The sequence below is a fragment of the Heptranchias perlo genome, chromosome 17 (genome assembly GCF_035084215.1).
Source record: "Heptranchias perlo isolate sHepPer1 chromosome 17, sHepPer1.hap1, whole genome shotgun sequence".
Lineage (NCBI taxonomy): Eukaryota > Metazoa > Chordata > Chondrichthyes > Hexanchiformes > Hexanchidae > Heptranchias > Heptranchias perlo.
This window is the reverse complement of record NC_090341.1, coordinates 49,522,947-49,538,371: the sequence shown is the minus strand read 5'-3', so window position 1 is coordinate 49,538,371 and position 15,425 is coordinate 49,522,947. Positions and strand designations below refer to the sequence as shown.

At 45.4% G+C, this 15,425-nt stretch overlaps 1 protein-coding gene across 2 annotated transcripts in view; it reads right to left on the bottom strand.

Moving 5' to 3' along the window:
• Window positions 1–3,183: 3,183 nt before the first annotated feature.
• The window catches only part of LOC137334292 (protein SSUH2 homolog), a 52,047-nt gene continuing 39,805 nt past the window's right edge, over window positions 3,184–15,425 (bottom strand). The window contains exons 11-13 of one of the 2 annotated variants that reach the window (XM_067998966.1): window positions 13,140–13,245; window positions 10,027–10,134; window positions 3,184–3,717 (exon numbers count right to left, since the gene is read on the bottom strand). In XM_067998966.1, coding sequence (XP_067855067.1) covers window positions 3,709–3,717; window positions 10,027–10,134; window positions 13,140–13,245 — 223 coding nt within the window. In that variant the 3' untranslated portion in view covers window positions 3,184–3,708. Of the gene's footprint in view, window positions 8,117–10,026; window positions 10,135–13,139; window positions 13,246–15,425 lie in introns of both variants that reach the window. The other variant, XM_067998965.1, reaches the window with a different exon arrangement.

Sequence of the window (15,425 nt, the reverse complement as noted above, 5' to 3'; positions counted from 1 at the left end):
GCTTGGGCTGATAAGTGGCAAGTAACATTCGCGCCAGACAAGTGCCAGTCAATCACCATCTCCCCTTGACATTCAACGGCATTACCATCGCCGAATCCCCCACCATCAACATCCTGGGAGTCACCATTGACCAGAAACTTAACTGGACCAGCCACATAAATACTGTGGCTACAAGAGCAGGTCAGAGGCTGGGTATTCTGCGGCGAGTGACTCACCTCTTGACTCCCCAAAGCCTTTCCACCATCTACAAGGCACAAGTCAGGAGTGTGATGGAATACTCTCCACTTGCCTGGACGAATGCAGCTCCAACAACACTCAAGAAGCAACATGTCATCCAGGACAAAGCAGCCCACTTGATTGGTACCCCATCCACCACCCTAAACATTCACTCCCTTCACCACCGGCGCACAGTGGCTGCAGTGTGTACCATCCACAGGATGCACTGCAGCAACCCGCCAAGGTTTCTCCGACAGCACCTCCCAAACCCGCGACCTCTACCACCTAGAAGGACAAGGACAGCAGGCATATGGGAACAACACCACTTGCACATTCCCCTCCAAGTCACACAGCATCCCGACTTGGAAATATATCACCGTTCCTTCATCATCGCTGGGTCAAAATCCTGGAACTCCCTACCTAACAGCACTGTGGGAGAACCTTCACCACAGGGACTGCAGCGGTTCAAGAAGGCGGCTCACCACCACCTTCTCAAGGGCAATTAGGGATGGGCAATAAATGCTGGCCTCGCCAGCGACGCCCACATCCCATGAAGGAATTTTAAAAATGTTATATAACATTGAGGGATTTGGGGTAATTCAGTGAATCACGTTTAACCTTTTAAGTAGTCAGTGGATCGTGAACAAAACTGTGTGCACAATAGTGTATAACCTCTCCTATTAGGATGTAAAGTTATTTGCCTGTACAGTGGACAACTACATTGCACCACAAAGGGCTTTGAAAAGTTTCATTAAAAACATGGGACCAGCCTCAAGTGAAACACTTTCCAATAGAAAGGCAAGTCACAGTGTGCAAGTATTTCACATTGCGAATGCAGCAAAGAGATGGAATTTACATCAGTATCACTGACAGTCCACAGTGACAAGATTGGGAGAGAGGGCTGTTTGCAATTGGTCAGAAAGTTTGAACTTCATCATCTTGCCTGACCTGCCAGAACCTCCACCCCCATCCAAATAACAGTTGTCTCTTTACATTAGTATCATAACCAGTTCAAAGTCCCCAATAGGTCCTCCCATCGTGGCAGGGAACCAGCACGACCCTTATAACGCTGAGTCCTCACATAACTGGGGCAGAAGGGGTCCTTAATAACAATATTTGCATAAGGGGAAGCCTTTAGTCACAATTCTTACAATGCCCCCTCTTACTTATCATGCAATTTGAACCTGAACAATGCAGTCGAACAGAAGCAGCCTATAGCAAGATTTGGACAACCTCCAGGCTTGAGCTGACAAGTGTTAGAACATAAGAAACAGGAACAGGATTAGGCCATACAGCCTCTCGAGCCTGCTACGCCATTTAATAAAATCATGGATGATCTTCGACCTCAACTTCACTTTCCTGCCCGATCCCGTTATCCCGATTCCCCTAGAGTCCAAAAATCTATCTCAGCCTTGAATATACTCAATGACTCAGCATCCACAGCCCTCTGGGTAGAGAATTCCAAAGATTCACAACCCTCTGAGTGAAGCAATTCCTCCTTATCTCACTTAAATGGCAGACCTCTTATCCTGAGACAATGCCCCCTAGTTCTAGACTCTCCGGCCATGGGAAACAGCCTCTCAGCATCTACCCTGTCAAGCCCCCTCATAATCTTATGTGTTTCAATTAGATCACCTCTCATTCTTCCAAATTCCAGAGAGTATGGGCCCATTCTACTCAACCTCTCTTCATAGGACAACCCTCTCATCCCAGGAATTAATCTAGTGAACCTTCGTTGCACCACCTCTAAGGCAAGTATATCCTTCCTTAGATAAGGAAACCAAAACTGTACGCAGTACTCCAAGTGTGGTCTCACCAAAGCCCTGTACAACTGTAGTAAGACTTCCTTACTCTTGTACTCCAACCCCCTTGCAATATAAGTAATATTTGCCCCACACAAGTGCCAGGCAATGGCCATCTCGAATTTTAAAAAAGCCCAACAACCTTTAAATGGCACCACCATGCCCAAGTACCCATCATCACTTCTTGGGAGCTACCACTGACCAGAAGCTTACCTGGACCAGCCATATCAACATAACAATTACAAGAGCAGGGCAGAGGCTCGGTTCTCTGCGACAAGTGGCTCCCTCCTGACCCCTCAAAGCCTTTCCAAAATCTACAAGGCTCAAGTCAGATGTGTGATGGAATACTCACCATTTGCCTGGATGGATGGAGCACGCAAGAATGAAAGAACTTGCATTTATATAGCACCTTTCATGACCTCAGGACACCCCAGAGTGCTTTACAGTCGATGAAATACTTTCCGAAGTGTAGTCCCTATTGTAGTGTAGGGAATCACGGCAGGCACTTTGCGCACAGCAAGATCCCACAAACAGCAATGACCAGATAATCTGTTTTAATGATGTTGTTTGAGGGATAAATATTGGTCGGGCAGAACTCTCCTGCTCTTCTTCAAAAAGAGCCATGGGATCTTTTACATCCACCTGAGAGGGCAGACCTCATTTTAATGTCTCATCCAAAAGATGGCAACTCCGACAGTGCAGCATTCCCTCAGTACTGCACTGGAGTGTCAGCTTAGATTATGTGCTCAAGTCTCTGGAGTGGGAGTTGAGCTCATGATCTTCTGACTTGGAGGTGAGAGTGCTACCGTCCAGGACAACTCAACAGCATGCAGGACAGGGCAGTTCACCACTAATAAATGTGGCCTTGCCAGTGTTGCTCACATCCCCAAACTCGTTTGAACAGCCTGCTGCTAACTGTAGGCTCACAGATGGAGAACGGCCCCTCAGCTGTAGTACCAGAGGACAGCTACCGCCTTTAAGCCTGACAAAGAAGAAGTAGTCAACTTCTCAGTGGCACTGCTCTCAAAGGATCACGATGAAGTGAATTTCCCTCAGTATGAATTAGTGATGCTGTAGGTATAGGTATCAAGCTCCATCTTGTGGGAGGAGTGTGCAGCTGCAGGTATGACTGTGTTACATGTGTAAACAATTTTACAACACCAAGTTATAGTCCAACGATTTTATTTGAAATTTACAAGCTTTCGGAGGCTTCCTCCTTCCTCAGGTAAATGTCAGGAACTCCTCGAAGCCTACGCATTTATAAATCACAGAACAATACATGGTGATTACAGATAGTCTTTGCAACTGCCCATTGCCAAGGCAATCACAGTGTTCAGACAGAGGTGTTACCTACAGAGCCCCCGAATATACAGTCAACAAAAAAAAAACAAACAGAAAAAATAACGGAGAGAGGCAGAAACATCCGGAAGGCAGAGAAAGCCAGCAAATGACCCGTTATATTAAAAACAGATAGCTTTTGTTCGCTGGTGGGGTTACGTGTAGCATGACATGAACCCAAGATCCCGGTTGAGGCCGTCCTCATGGGTGCGGAACTTGGCTATCAATTTCTGCTCGACGATTTGTCATGTAGCTCTCTAATGGGAACATCTTATCAAGACGCCATCTAGAGGCATGGCAGAATGTTTTCTCCAAATAAGGAATGCGTGACATTCATAGCAAATTTAATATGTCATAGAAACTGCAGGGGTGAAAAAAAGATATGAGGGTAGAGGGGATTATGCTTTTCCTACAAACACTCAAGAAAAAAAACCATCAGAAAACTTTTTAATGAAGTGAAATTGGTCCCTTTTACAGAATATTCCAAGATACATAAAATTAGAGAATTACACAATCAGGATTTATTACAATTAAAATGTGACAGACTTTAAAAGAGATACATCTAACTGTGTTTAAAGGATTATATATAAAAACCTCACTATACAGTGTGGATAACAAAATGTAAAATCAATTTGTCCCATTCACACCCGAGTCACTGCCCCATCTCAACTTTACAATTATAATAATACGTTAGAGACACCACAGGGTAAATATATCCTGCTTAAAAAGCTCGAGATTTATATACAGATTGCAGTGTTGTCATTAGGGATATTGGTATCAATGAGCTTTTTGAAAAAGTGCACTTTAGCCAATATGCTTCTTAACTCATCTCCTCAAAGCACTCCTAATATCATAATCATCCACTGCAGTGTAGTACAGCTCAAAATAATCTCTCCCAAGCACAACCTCAGTTTGGAAGGACCAAATCTGTAATTGTACAGCTGGGTGTTTTTCACAGTTCAAATGGACATAGTGCGAAATTTAGTGGCAACACTGAATTCTTTTTAACTATACGTACTCTTCACAAGTAATCAAACACACAGAACATTGGCTACACTTAACAAGCATCTCTCAATGACAGCGTCTGTACTCGGTGCTATTATATTCAATTGTGGTACACATTTGGCCTCTAGATCTCGGCTCATTCACTGATGAAGGTTGTACCTCACCCAAATCTCCATACAAGTTTTTTGTTTTAAGAAAAGGGGGGCTGTGTTTCATCAAACTGCCTCAGAATTGGAGACACTGACTCAGGAGGAGGGGAGGGAGCAGCTGCCCCCCCTCCCTTTATTATCAAGGGTGCAATCTGGAATTACATCATTTATCCTGGCTGATGGCCACTCAGTGTGTGGATCATTAGTGAGATGGATCATTAGTGAGAAGGATCAGGACTTGGGGCCCATTCACAGGGAGTACCTGTGCTAGGAGAGATTGTGAAAGTCATTTGGCCCACCTGCCCAATTTGAATTTTGCATCCAAGTGTGGGACCAAACACTCGCGTGAAGCACCACCTGTACCTTACAAGTCTACATCCTAGGTCAATTTTATACTTCTCTATATAGTATGTGAAGTGGAAATCTTCTGGCCCGGGGTATAGGGGGGCATCATCAAATTCACAAGTGTTTGGTAAGTCTATGATTCTATGTCTGCATTTCATCTTTTGCTCGTCTCTGTCTCTGACTCCCCACCCTCCCCCTGTAAATACATTAATGCAGTCTGGACGCTCCCACACTGCAGTCAAACCCATCATCGGTCCCATCACTGTTTCACTGGAGTAAAGTTAATAATAAAACAAAAAGTCGCTTTAAAATCACATGGTATTGGTTGTGTAGGTCACCAGTAGATTAATTTATATACAATAATAAAACAGCAGAGCAATTTGCTTTTGGATTATTTTAGTCTAAAACTTCACCATTAATTTTGTTTGAACTTTAGTATGAAATTAAACGAACAGCCACACCAATATGAACAATATGCAATGTGCAGTTTATTTGAGAAAAGTTGGATCCTCCCCACTTAAATAAGTGGAGATGCCGGTGATGGACTGGGGTTGACAATTGTAAACAATTTTACAACACCAAGTTATAGTCCAGCAATTTTATTTTAAATTCACAAGCTTTCGGAGATTTTCTCCTTCCTCAGGTAAATGTTACTTAAATAAGTTACTTAAATAAGTAACAAAGCCAGTGGTACTTTGGCAGTACAAAAGCCCAATTTCTGTATTGCATTGACTTATATATCAGGTTTCAGATAAGTCAGTTTGTTTTTTTCAATTGGTGTTATGTGCAGAAAATAGAGTTCAGGATGTGGGTTCTCAACTGTCACATTAGTATTTAAAAACAAACTCTGAAGAGGTTCACAGCTTGGATTATAAACTGTACTTGTTTGAGAAAAAGAAAAAGCTTCTTAAAATATTTATAAAGTTCATAGCTTTCTTTAATAAGATAACGTAAAAATGCAGGGAACGTTTTAGTCGAAACTTGATGAGCTGTGAGTTTACGGGCAAAAGATTAATTGGTATTTCTGTCCAAATAGTTATTTAAGTGAAACAAAAATCTAGAAAATACAGACAGTGTGAAGTGTAATGCCTGGACTCCAATAATCCAGTGAAAATTGATTTCAAAACCACAACAGATCAACATCTCCCTCATTGGTCCCAACTATATCCTCTTGCCTTTACTGTCTCTGTCTGTCTGTGTCTCTTTCTCGCTTGGTCTGTGTGTGACTCTGTCTATCTGTGTCTCTCTCTTGTTCTGTGGGTGCCTCTCTCTTGGTCTACATGTGTATCTGTACGTGTCGCATCTCCCTTTCCTTTAGTAGTTCTCGTGAACTTTTTTCTTCTCGACAAACTCAGTTATGATGATAGAATATTACATATGGAAATGCGCAAATTCCAGTATCAACCCTCATAAAAGTTGCGTGAAAATACATTGGCCCATAAATTGCTCCGAGCAGTGAACCAGCAGTGCTGGACGCTCATTAGATTTAAATTCACCCACTAAGTTACTGCGTTCTCTTTGGCAGCAACTTCCTTGAACTGCGACTTCAAAAAGCAGTAGCGTTCTTTCCCGGGCTGTGTGAGTAGTGAAAGGATCTCTATGTCCCCTCAACTAATCAGCTTGAAGCAAGCCATGCTGTGAGAGCCAGGAAGTGCAGTTCATAGACAAACAATACAGACTAAAAACACGGATGTGCCCGATAAGGTATAAAATGACAGAGAAAGAGAAATAAAGAGAGGATAAGATTAAAAGTCTGAGATAAAAGAGACAGAAGGAAAAAGTAAAACAAAAATGTTACAATTTTTTAAAACTTAAATTAAAAAAAAGTCCAAAAACTATTAAAATCAGGAGTAATGAGACTCCACATTTTTAAAAGTTAATTTTTAGTGCCAGAGAGGTTGTCTGGCAGTCATTAAGACTTACCACACTGTTAAAACTTAGTTTAGACTTAAACTGAGCATGCTTGTTTTATGGTGATATTAGTTAGTTTCCAGCTGGGCAGGAGAGCAAGTTGCCGCTGGTCTATTGTTTGCAGCCGGTGAGGTCCCTTTAAGGTGAAGCTGTCATATCGCCGGTGAACCATGAAGAGCAAGTTCCGTATTTCTGCATTTGACTGAGCATGTGCGGTCGCCGGAACTTGCTCTTTGATTTGGCCACTAATAAAGGTGAGTGCCGTTAGGCTCAACGTTATTTGGAAAGCAATTTCTGGGCCAAACTCTACTGTTTTCATGTCCTTTTCATAAAACTCAAATCTCCCTTCTGTGATATGATTGCTAGCAGATTTGCCCTCTCTATGACAGAATTACCAGCAGATTTGCCCTGTGACAGAATTACCAGCAGATTTGCCCTCTCTGTGACGTGATTATTGGCAGACTTGTTTGTGATGTTTGATGGGGTACCTCCTTTCTCTCAGGATGTCAGCATAAATGAGGGCAGACTGTATGTCACACACCCACGAGGCACAAGTCAGCGGAGCGGAGGGTCAATGTGCCCTGCTCATAGTGCCAGCACATGGCAGTATAACGAGGTATCACAATCATGATCCTAGATGTAGATTCCCCTGAGGGTCAGTTATATTTTTTCCAGTGACTTACGAGGTGTTATCTTGCAAGGCTCCGATTGTAAAGCCTCACTGGACTGGAATTAGGGTTTTAACACTACAGGGCCAATTTTGCAATCCAACCTTCTGTCTAGGGAGATTCCATACTGGGGTTGGAGCCTTGGAAAATTCGCCCTATTGTGTAATGAGAGTGAGTAGTTATTGGAGAGATTCTCTCTCTGGCCCCCTCCCCACCTCCCTCCTTAGCCCAGTTGTACCACCCTGGCTGAGATCAGCAAACTCAGCACAGACCATCGAATGAACCAGGAGCAATCCTGATCTAGGACTCACCAGATGGGGCATTTAACCACTGAGCTATTGAGAGACTTGGAGATTTGTCCACTATCTTATTAAACGATCTGTTGACGAGGAACAGATTAGGCAGTTTTGGCAGAATTAGCTCACCAGGAATGTGTTGAGTTTGATCTGGGATTTAAGCAAGTGAGTGGCAAGGTTGTGCATCTTAGGTTTTGAGCGGACACACTTTAGGGAGTAGCAGCAATCTCCCATTGGCACGGTTACAGAATGGTGCAGCAGCAGCACTTGGCGGGATAGTCTGGGGCGTACACTTTGTTCTCGGCACCATACGCAAAGTAATTGTATTCTTTTCCTTTCCACTCGTAGTACACTTGAGTGACGGGAATGAACTCAATCGTCTGACGCTGCCAAAAAGGGAAAAAGTGCAATTTAGTCAAATTTCATGAGTTTCCTGATTGGAGTCTGACATTAGACCAGAGGCCAAATTTCCTGTGTGCGTTACTTTTGGGGAAAAAAATTGACATGACAGTGATTTCAACACCAACACTGAACCAAGTCAGGGTGCATATCAACAGATCAGTGCATGCAAAATATTATTTACTAAGCAACTTCCCATGGTGTTGCAAATAGGGAATCAAGATCCAAGTGTAGTCTGCAGATGAAGTGGAGTTAGAGGGCAGGGGAGAATTCAATTCCCATTTAGAAGTCATATATTCTCTCAATTCTATCTAATACTTTGATTTTATTATTTATAATTAAATAGCAAGACTTAGGGCAATTTGGGAAGCAGAGTAGTAGCATTGGATGGAAGGCATGAGTTTCTCTGTGGTAAAGGCTGAGGAGCTGGCAGATGCAAAGCCAGGGCCACCATTTGACAGGAGGGTGTAATTACATAGGCGATTCCCATTATAAATGTGGACATCAGAATTTATAAGGGAAAAGTTCACACACAATGTGACAAAAATGTGAGGTTTTGTTGACAGAAAGTGCATACAGACGTAAGATTTTTAATGTACTAAAGTAACAAAATACAGTCAATAAAAGGGGGCAGTGGCAGCATGAATACGAAATGGCAAAGTGACAGGAAACAGAGAGTAGTGGTGAACAGTTGTTTTTCGGACTGGAGGGAGGGATACAGTGGTGTTCTCCAGGGGTCGGTACTGGGCCTGCTGCTTTTCTTGATATATATTAATGACTTGGACTTGGGAGCACAGGGCACAATTTCAAAATTTGCAGATGACACAAAACATGGAAGTGTAGTGAACAGTGAGGAGGATAGTGATAGACTTCAAGAGGATATAGACAGGCTGGTGGCATGGGCGGACACATGGCAGATGAAATTTAACGCAGCAAAATGCAAAGTGATACATTTTGGTAGGAAGAACAAGGAGAGGCAATTTAAACTAAAGGGTACAATTCTAAAAGGGGTGCAGGAACAGAGAGACCTGGGGGTATATGAGCACAAGTCATTGAAGGTGGCAGGGCAGGTTGAGAAAGCGGTTGAAAAAGCATACGGAATCCTGGGCTTTATAAATAGAGGCATAGAGTACAAAAGCAAGGAGGTTATGATGAACCTTTATAAAACACTGGTTCGGCCACAACTGGAGTATTGTGTCCAATTCTGGGCACCGCATTTTAGGAAGGATGTGAAGGCCTTAGAGAGGGTGCAGAAAAGATTTACTAGAATGGTTCCAGGGATGAGGGACTTCAGTTACGTGGTTAGACTTGAGAAGCTGGGGTTGTTCTCCTTAGAGCAGAGAAGGTTGAGAGGAGATTTGATAAAAGTGTTCAAAATCATGAAGGGTCTAGACAGAGTAGATAGAGAGAAACTGTTCCCATTGGCGGAAGGGTTGAGAGCCAGGGGACACAGATTTAAGGTGATTGGCAAAAGAACTGAAGATGACATGAAGAAAAACTTTATGCAGCGAGTGGTTATGATCTGGAATGCACTGGTGGAGGCAGATTCAATCGCAGCTTTCAAAAGAGAGTTTGATAAGTACTTGAAGGGAAAAAATTTGCAGGGCTATGGGGAAAGAGCGGGGGAGTGGAACTGGCTGAATTGCTCTTGCAGAGAGCCAGCACGGGCTCGACGGGCTGAATGGCCTTCTTCCATGCCGCAACCATTCTATGATTCAGCTCCCAGTTATCGAGCCAAAACAGGGTCAGATCACCTGTGATTACACACAGAATGGGAGAATCTCTCCATTAAAGTCCCACAAAACAAAAACATCTTCACATCTGCAGACAGAGTGAATCGGTGCCAGAGAGACACGCGATGGGATACTGCAGGTTCCAGGTATAACTTGAAACTCACCTGTTGGATTATGCGGGAGGTACTCGCCAACTGGACCTGGTGCTCCTGGATGGCCCTCTGGGAGGCTTGATCAACCTGAGAGTCTGGAAATCCTATTATAGGATAGACCTAGGTTGACAAACCAAAAAGATAGGAACTTAAAGTCAATTTCAGTCCAGAAGGTCAAGCCAATAATTCAAAAACAGAATACACAATTCACTACCTGTATCACTCGATTGATTTTCTTGCCCAATTCCCTCTTAAAATTACTGATGTTATCAGTATCAGTTATCAGAGAAAAGAACAAAAGAAAAGACAAACTTGTATTCATACAGCACCTTTCACAATCATGCCCATTGGTCCAGTAAATCACCCCCTTCTTTACAGAGTGCTGCAGTACGCACCATTTACCACTCTGCATTGAATGTAGAGAAACAGTGTTTGGTTTATCAGGGCAGATATTCTGATAGGGTGAAAGTTCTGGGACTGTTTTAACCCTTTAATGAAAGTAGAGACCTGAATGCAGTGAAATTCACTTCTGGAAACACGAAAACACAACAGAACCACTGCCAAGCTGAACAGATGTGGGGACTAATTCTAAGTTTCTAAGGGGACTAAGTTTGCTGTACAATGTAATTTGTAATTGTGTGAATGGCAAAGTATATTGTTAATAATCTTCGTTAAATATCAACATGCAAAAAACATATGGCACCATCAAAAATGTGACCAAAAACACAAGGAAAGGATAGTTTGCTGGTGTTTGAAGAACACAGCTGTGGATCTCTGTGTTAAAGGGGAAGGAAGTTCCTGAGGGAGGAACCATTTTGTTCAAACTACTCTCCCGTTTCATAGAATAATCTGAGCAGAAAATTTCTTCTGGTGTTTCAGAAAACAAATCTCATGTTTCTGGCCTGCATTGGCACCCTCCAATTGAGTCTTCCTCATTGCTAGGCTGCCCCCATGTCATCCAGCACAGGAAAATATGCTATTGGCTGGGAAATCTACATCCTGAACTCCCTAAAAAGTAAGCCTCGCCTCTCCGGTCCTTTCATTGCCCTTCAGAACTTTCTCCATTCCCAATCGAGGCCAATTGCTTTTAAAATTGGATACAGTGGCCAACAATTTGCGAACTAGCTATCAACAGTTTCATTTGCTTTCTTTTGTTCTGTCTTTCTCCTCTCCCTTCCCCCACAGTATGCAGCGTAATCCATTTCTGACTGACAATGTGGATCAATGAGCTGCTCTTAGGCCTATTGCTGTGGTGATATTTCAGTGCCTCCCCCTTCACTCCGCTCAGTAACACCTAGACTGACTTGGAGTAAAATACTTACTTTTCCATTTGACTGTTCAGCAGTTTCATGACTTCCTCAGTAATGATCTTAATGAACATATCTGCAACTAGTGGGAGGAAGAGGGGGATGTGTTGCCCCCCCCCAACTTTTTTTTAAAACCATGGGAAATGTCCCCTCTTCTTCTAGCTCCAAATCCCAGCAATGACCTCAGTCGTCTCCCTTACCCCGAGTCCTTGTGCATAGCAACTGGAATAGGCCACTGTGTCCCTTTGAGCCAATGCCGCCATTTTATTGGGCATGGAATCGCTTTCTTTTTAATGCCAATTCCCCATCCTTTCTCCCTAACCCTTAATACCCACCATTCCCAAGTAATTATCTACCACCCTTTTAAACGCCTCAATTGATTCTGCATCCATGGCCTTCCAGGGCAGTGGTGTTCCGCAAAGTCTATGTGAAGACATTTTATCTGGAGGTGTTTTTCACTGACTTACTTGATCCCACCCCCAGCCCCCATGACTCCAGGCCCATCGACTTCATCCCGACCCCCGTGACTCCAGGCCCATCAACTTCATCCCGACCCCCGTGACTCCAGGCCCATCAACTTCATCCCGACCCCCGCGACTCCAGGCCCCACGACTTCATCCCGACCCCCGTGACTCCAGGCCCCACGACTTCATCCCGACCCCCGCGACTCCAGGCCCCACGACTTCATCCCGACCCCCGCGACTCCAGGCCCCACGACTTCATCCCGACCCCCGTGACTCCAGGCCCATCAACTTCATCCCGACCCCCGTGACTCCAGGCCCATCAACTTCATCCCGACCCCCGTGACTCCAGGCCCCCGCACTTCATCCCGACCCCCGTGACTCCAGGCCCCACGACTTCATCCCGACCCCCGTGACTCCAGGCCCATCGACTTCATCCCGACCCCCGTGACTCCAGGCCCCACGACTTCATCCCGACCCCCGTGACTCCAGGCCCCACGACTTCATCCCGACCCCCGTGACTCCAGGCCCATCAACTTCATCCCGACCCCCGTGACTCCAGGCCCCCGCACTTCATCCCGACCCCCGTGACTCCAGGCCCATCAACTTCATCCCGACCCCCGTGACTCCAGGCCCATCAACTTCATCCCGACCCCCGTGACTCCAGGCCCATCAACTTCATCCCGACCCCCGTGACTCCAGGCCCCACGACTTCATCCCGACCCCCGTGACTCCAGGCCCATCAACTTCATCCCGACCCCCGTGACTCCAGGCCCCACGACTTCATCCCGACCCCCGTGACTCCAGGCCCATCAACTTCATCCCGACCCCCGTGACTCCAGGCCCATCAACTTCATCCCGACCCCCGTGACTCCAGGCCCATCAACTTCATCCCGACCCCCGTGACTCCAGGCCCATCAACTTCATCCTGACCCCCACGACTCCAGGCCCCCGCACTTCATCCCGACCCCCGTGACTCCAGGCCCATCAACTTCATCCCGACCCCCGTGACTCCAGACCCATCAACTTCATCCCGACCCCCGTGACTCCAGGCCCATCAACTTCATCCCGACCCCCGCGACTCCAGGCCCCCGCACTTCATCCCGACCCCCGTGACTCCAGGCCCCCGCACTTCATCCCGACCCCCGTGACTCCAGGTCCCCGCACTTCATCCCGACCCCCGTGACTCCAGGCCCCCGCACTTCATCCCGACCCCCGCGACTCCAGGCCCCCCCCGATCCCATTGGCAATCTCACTCAGTAATGTGTAGCTGGCCGTGCCCACTAGCAACTGGATTAAGTTTGCCCAATGATACCTTTAATGAAGTGGGGTTTTTAAACAGAATTCTCTTTCTTACCCTGACTTGTTCATCAGTGCAGACGTTCTGTCCAGTAACTTTGCTGTAACAATCTACAGGAAGCCCACTTTGCTGATCAGCTACTTGTTCAGATATGTAATTTTTCCTGATTGGAGAAAGAGAAGTTAATTTAAATTCTTTCGATACAGTGTAGCAGAAAATCAGTCTTAGCAAACCCACTTTAAATGGAGATAGATCACTTCATACTTTGTGCTTGAAGCACCAGTAAAGTATCTCGTCCTTAAGTGGGTCTGGATTGTAATAGAGCACTATTATTGCTAACAGTGGTCTCTTGTGCTGTACACCACCCACAACAGGAAGTCAAGCTGTTTCCGGGCCTCGGTCAGTGTTGCTACGTCTCACGTTTTAGCCTCTCTCCTTTGTAAAAGGATGCCAACGCCTGTGTGTGTGTGTGTGTGTTGGGTTTGAATAGAAACCACTCCTTATACAATATCACTCCGTTTATCTTTATTTCTATTTAGCTCACTACCGTAGCACCCGTGGAGTCAAAAGTGTGATTGGATGTTCTCAAAGCACCACCCCACTTTGGAGACTACTGGGGCCCCACATCATTGGGCGTTGAAGCCTGAGGCCTACTCAGCACCCCATATGCACTGCGCATGCAAGAGTTACCCAGAGGTATTTTCAACGCTTCGAGCCTGTACACACATTATGTGCAAAGTTCATTAACACTTCAGATTTTATGTAGATTAGGGTGAAGCCCCATAATGTGGCCTAAAGAGACACTTAGCATCCATTTGAAATGGGTGTTTCAAGGGTGGCCTGCTCAAAAATGCCACACTCTATTGTTGGGTGGACCCCTCCTCCATACACTTTGCTGCAAGACCTCCTGCAGCAGTGCCTCCAACGCCTGATCTGTGAAAGGGACCATCCTCCCCCAGCCATTTCTTCAGCAAAATAAAGGCCCAACTTTATGGGCAGCCCACAGCCCTTTAAGAGTCGCTGGTGCAAGAAGCCCTGTCCATGATCGTGGCGTGTTCTCAACGTGTCCCCAGTACATCATGTGTTGGGTGCCAGAGCGGAGTTAGGATACGTAACTGACCTCACATTATCGGGTGATGTCAGCACCCTGCCTCCAATGTGCACCATTTGTCTGACGTGCAGTGGACCTGTTATCAGCCCCATGTTCCAAATCTGATCTTCTGCCTCCAGCCAGGAATTTACTGAATGAATCACAAAATTACCTCCAGACCTAGACTCCCTCTACTGGATGTGGAGATGCCGGTGATGGACTGGGGTTGACAATTGTAAACAATTTTACAACACCAAGTTATAGTCCAGCAATTTTATTTTAAATTCACAAGCTTTCGGAGGCTTCCCCCTTCCTCAGGTGAACGATGTGAAATGAAGTCCTCGAAATGAAATCGCATTTATAATTCACAGAACAATGCTTGGTGAGTACAGACAGTTTTTTCAACTGCCCGTTGCCAAGGCAATCAGTGTGCAGACAGACAGGGCCCCTTCTTAGCCTATCCCCTTTATTCCTCCTGCTCTTTTTCAAAAGTTTAAGCAACTCATCCTTTAGCATCCCTCCCATAAAAATCCCAACTGTCTACTGACCTCTCAAATCTTGCAGGGACTCCCTTACCAAAACTCCTTCCTGTTTTCCACACTCAACCTTTGCACCAAGCAATTACACCGTAATTCCTCCTGGCCTTTTTTCTCACAATTCTCCACCTCCTGTCCTCATTGAACCTCACCCGTTGAGATTAGCTCCTTCGCCCCCTCAATCTCCCCCTCACAAGGTCTCATCATGTCAGAGGGCTCCAATATCAACGATTCCATCTCTGATCATTTTGTTTCCTTCAACATCCACACCTCCCCATCTACCTCCAATCCTTCCTTCATCAACCCCGTCCCTGGAAGAAAACTACTCCTAGCTCCCTAACTCCAAAGATCCCTGCTTTTGGTCCTCCACATTGCCAGCTCTGTCAATCTATTCAACACAGCTCCCTTTCTTCAGCTTTCCATGGCCTCATCCTCATCAGACCCTTCACTGCCCCCTACCTCCACCGCTCCCCCTGCTAGACCTACCTTTGCATCCTTAAATCTAAGGGTTGCAGACTTGCAACACTCATGGTGCAGGTCTGTCCACTGCTAAATATGACTTGACCACCTTGAGTAATATCTCTTCTCTGTACCCAAATCCTTTCTACTCCAGAATCGTTTGAGTGAAAGGAAAACTCAAACTCCTGTTCAACACCATAAACTGCCACTGACAACTTCCTTCTTCCTGACCTCTAATGACAGGTGCATGCAAGCTTA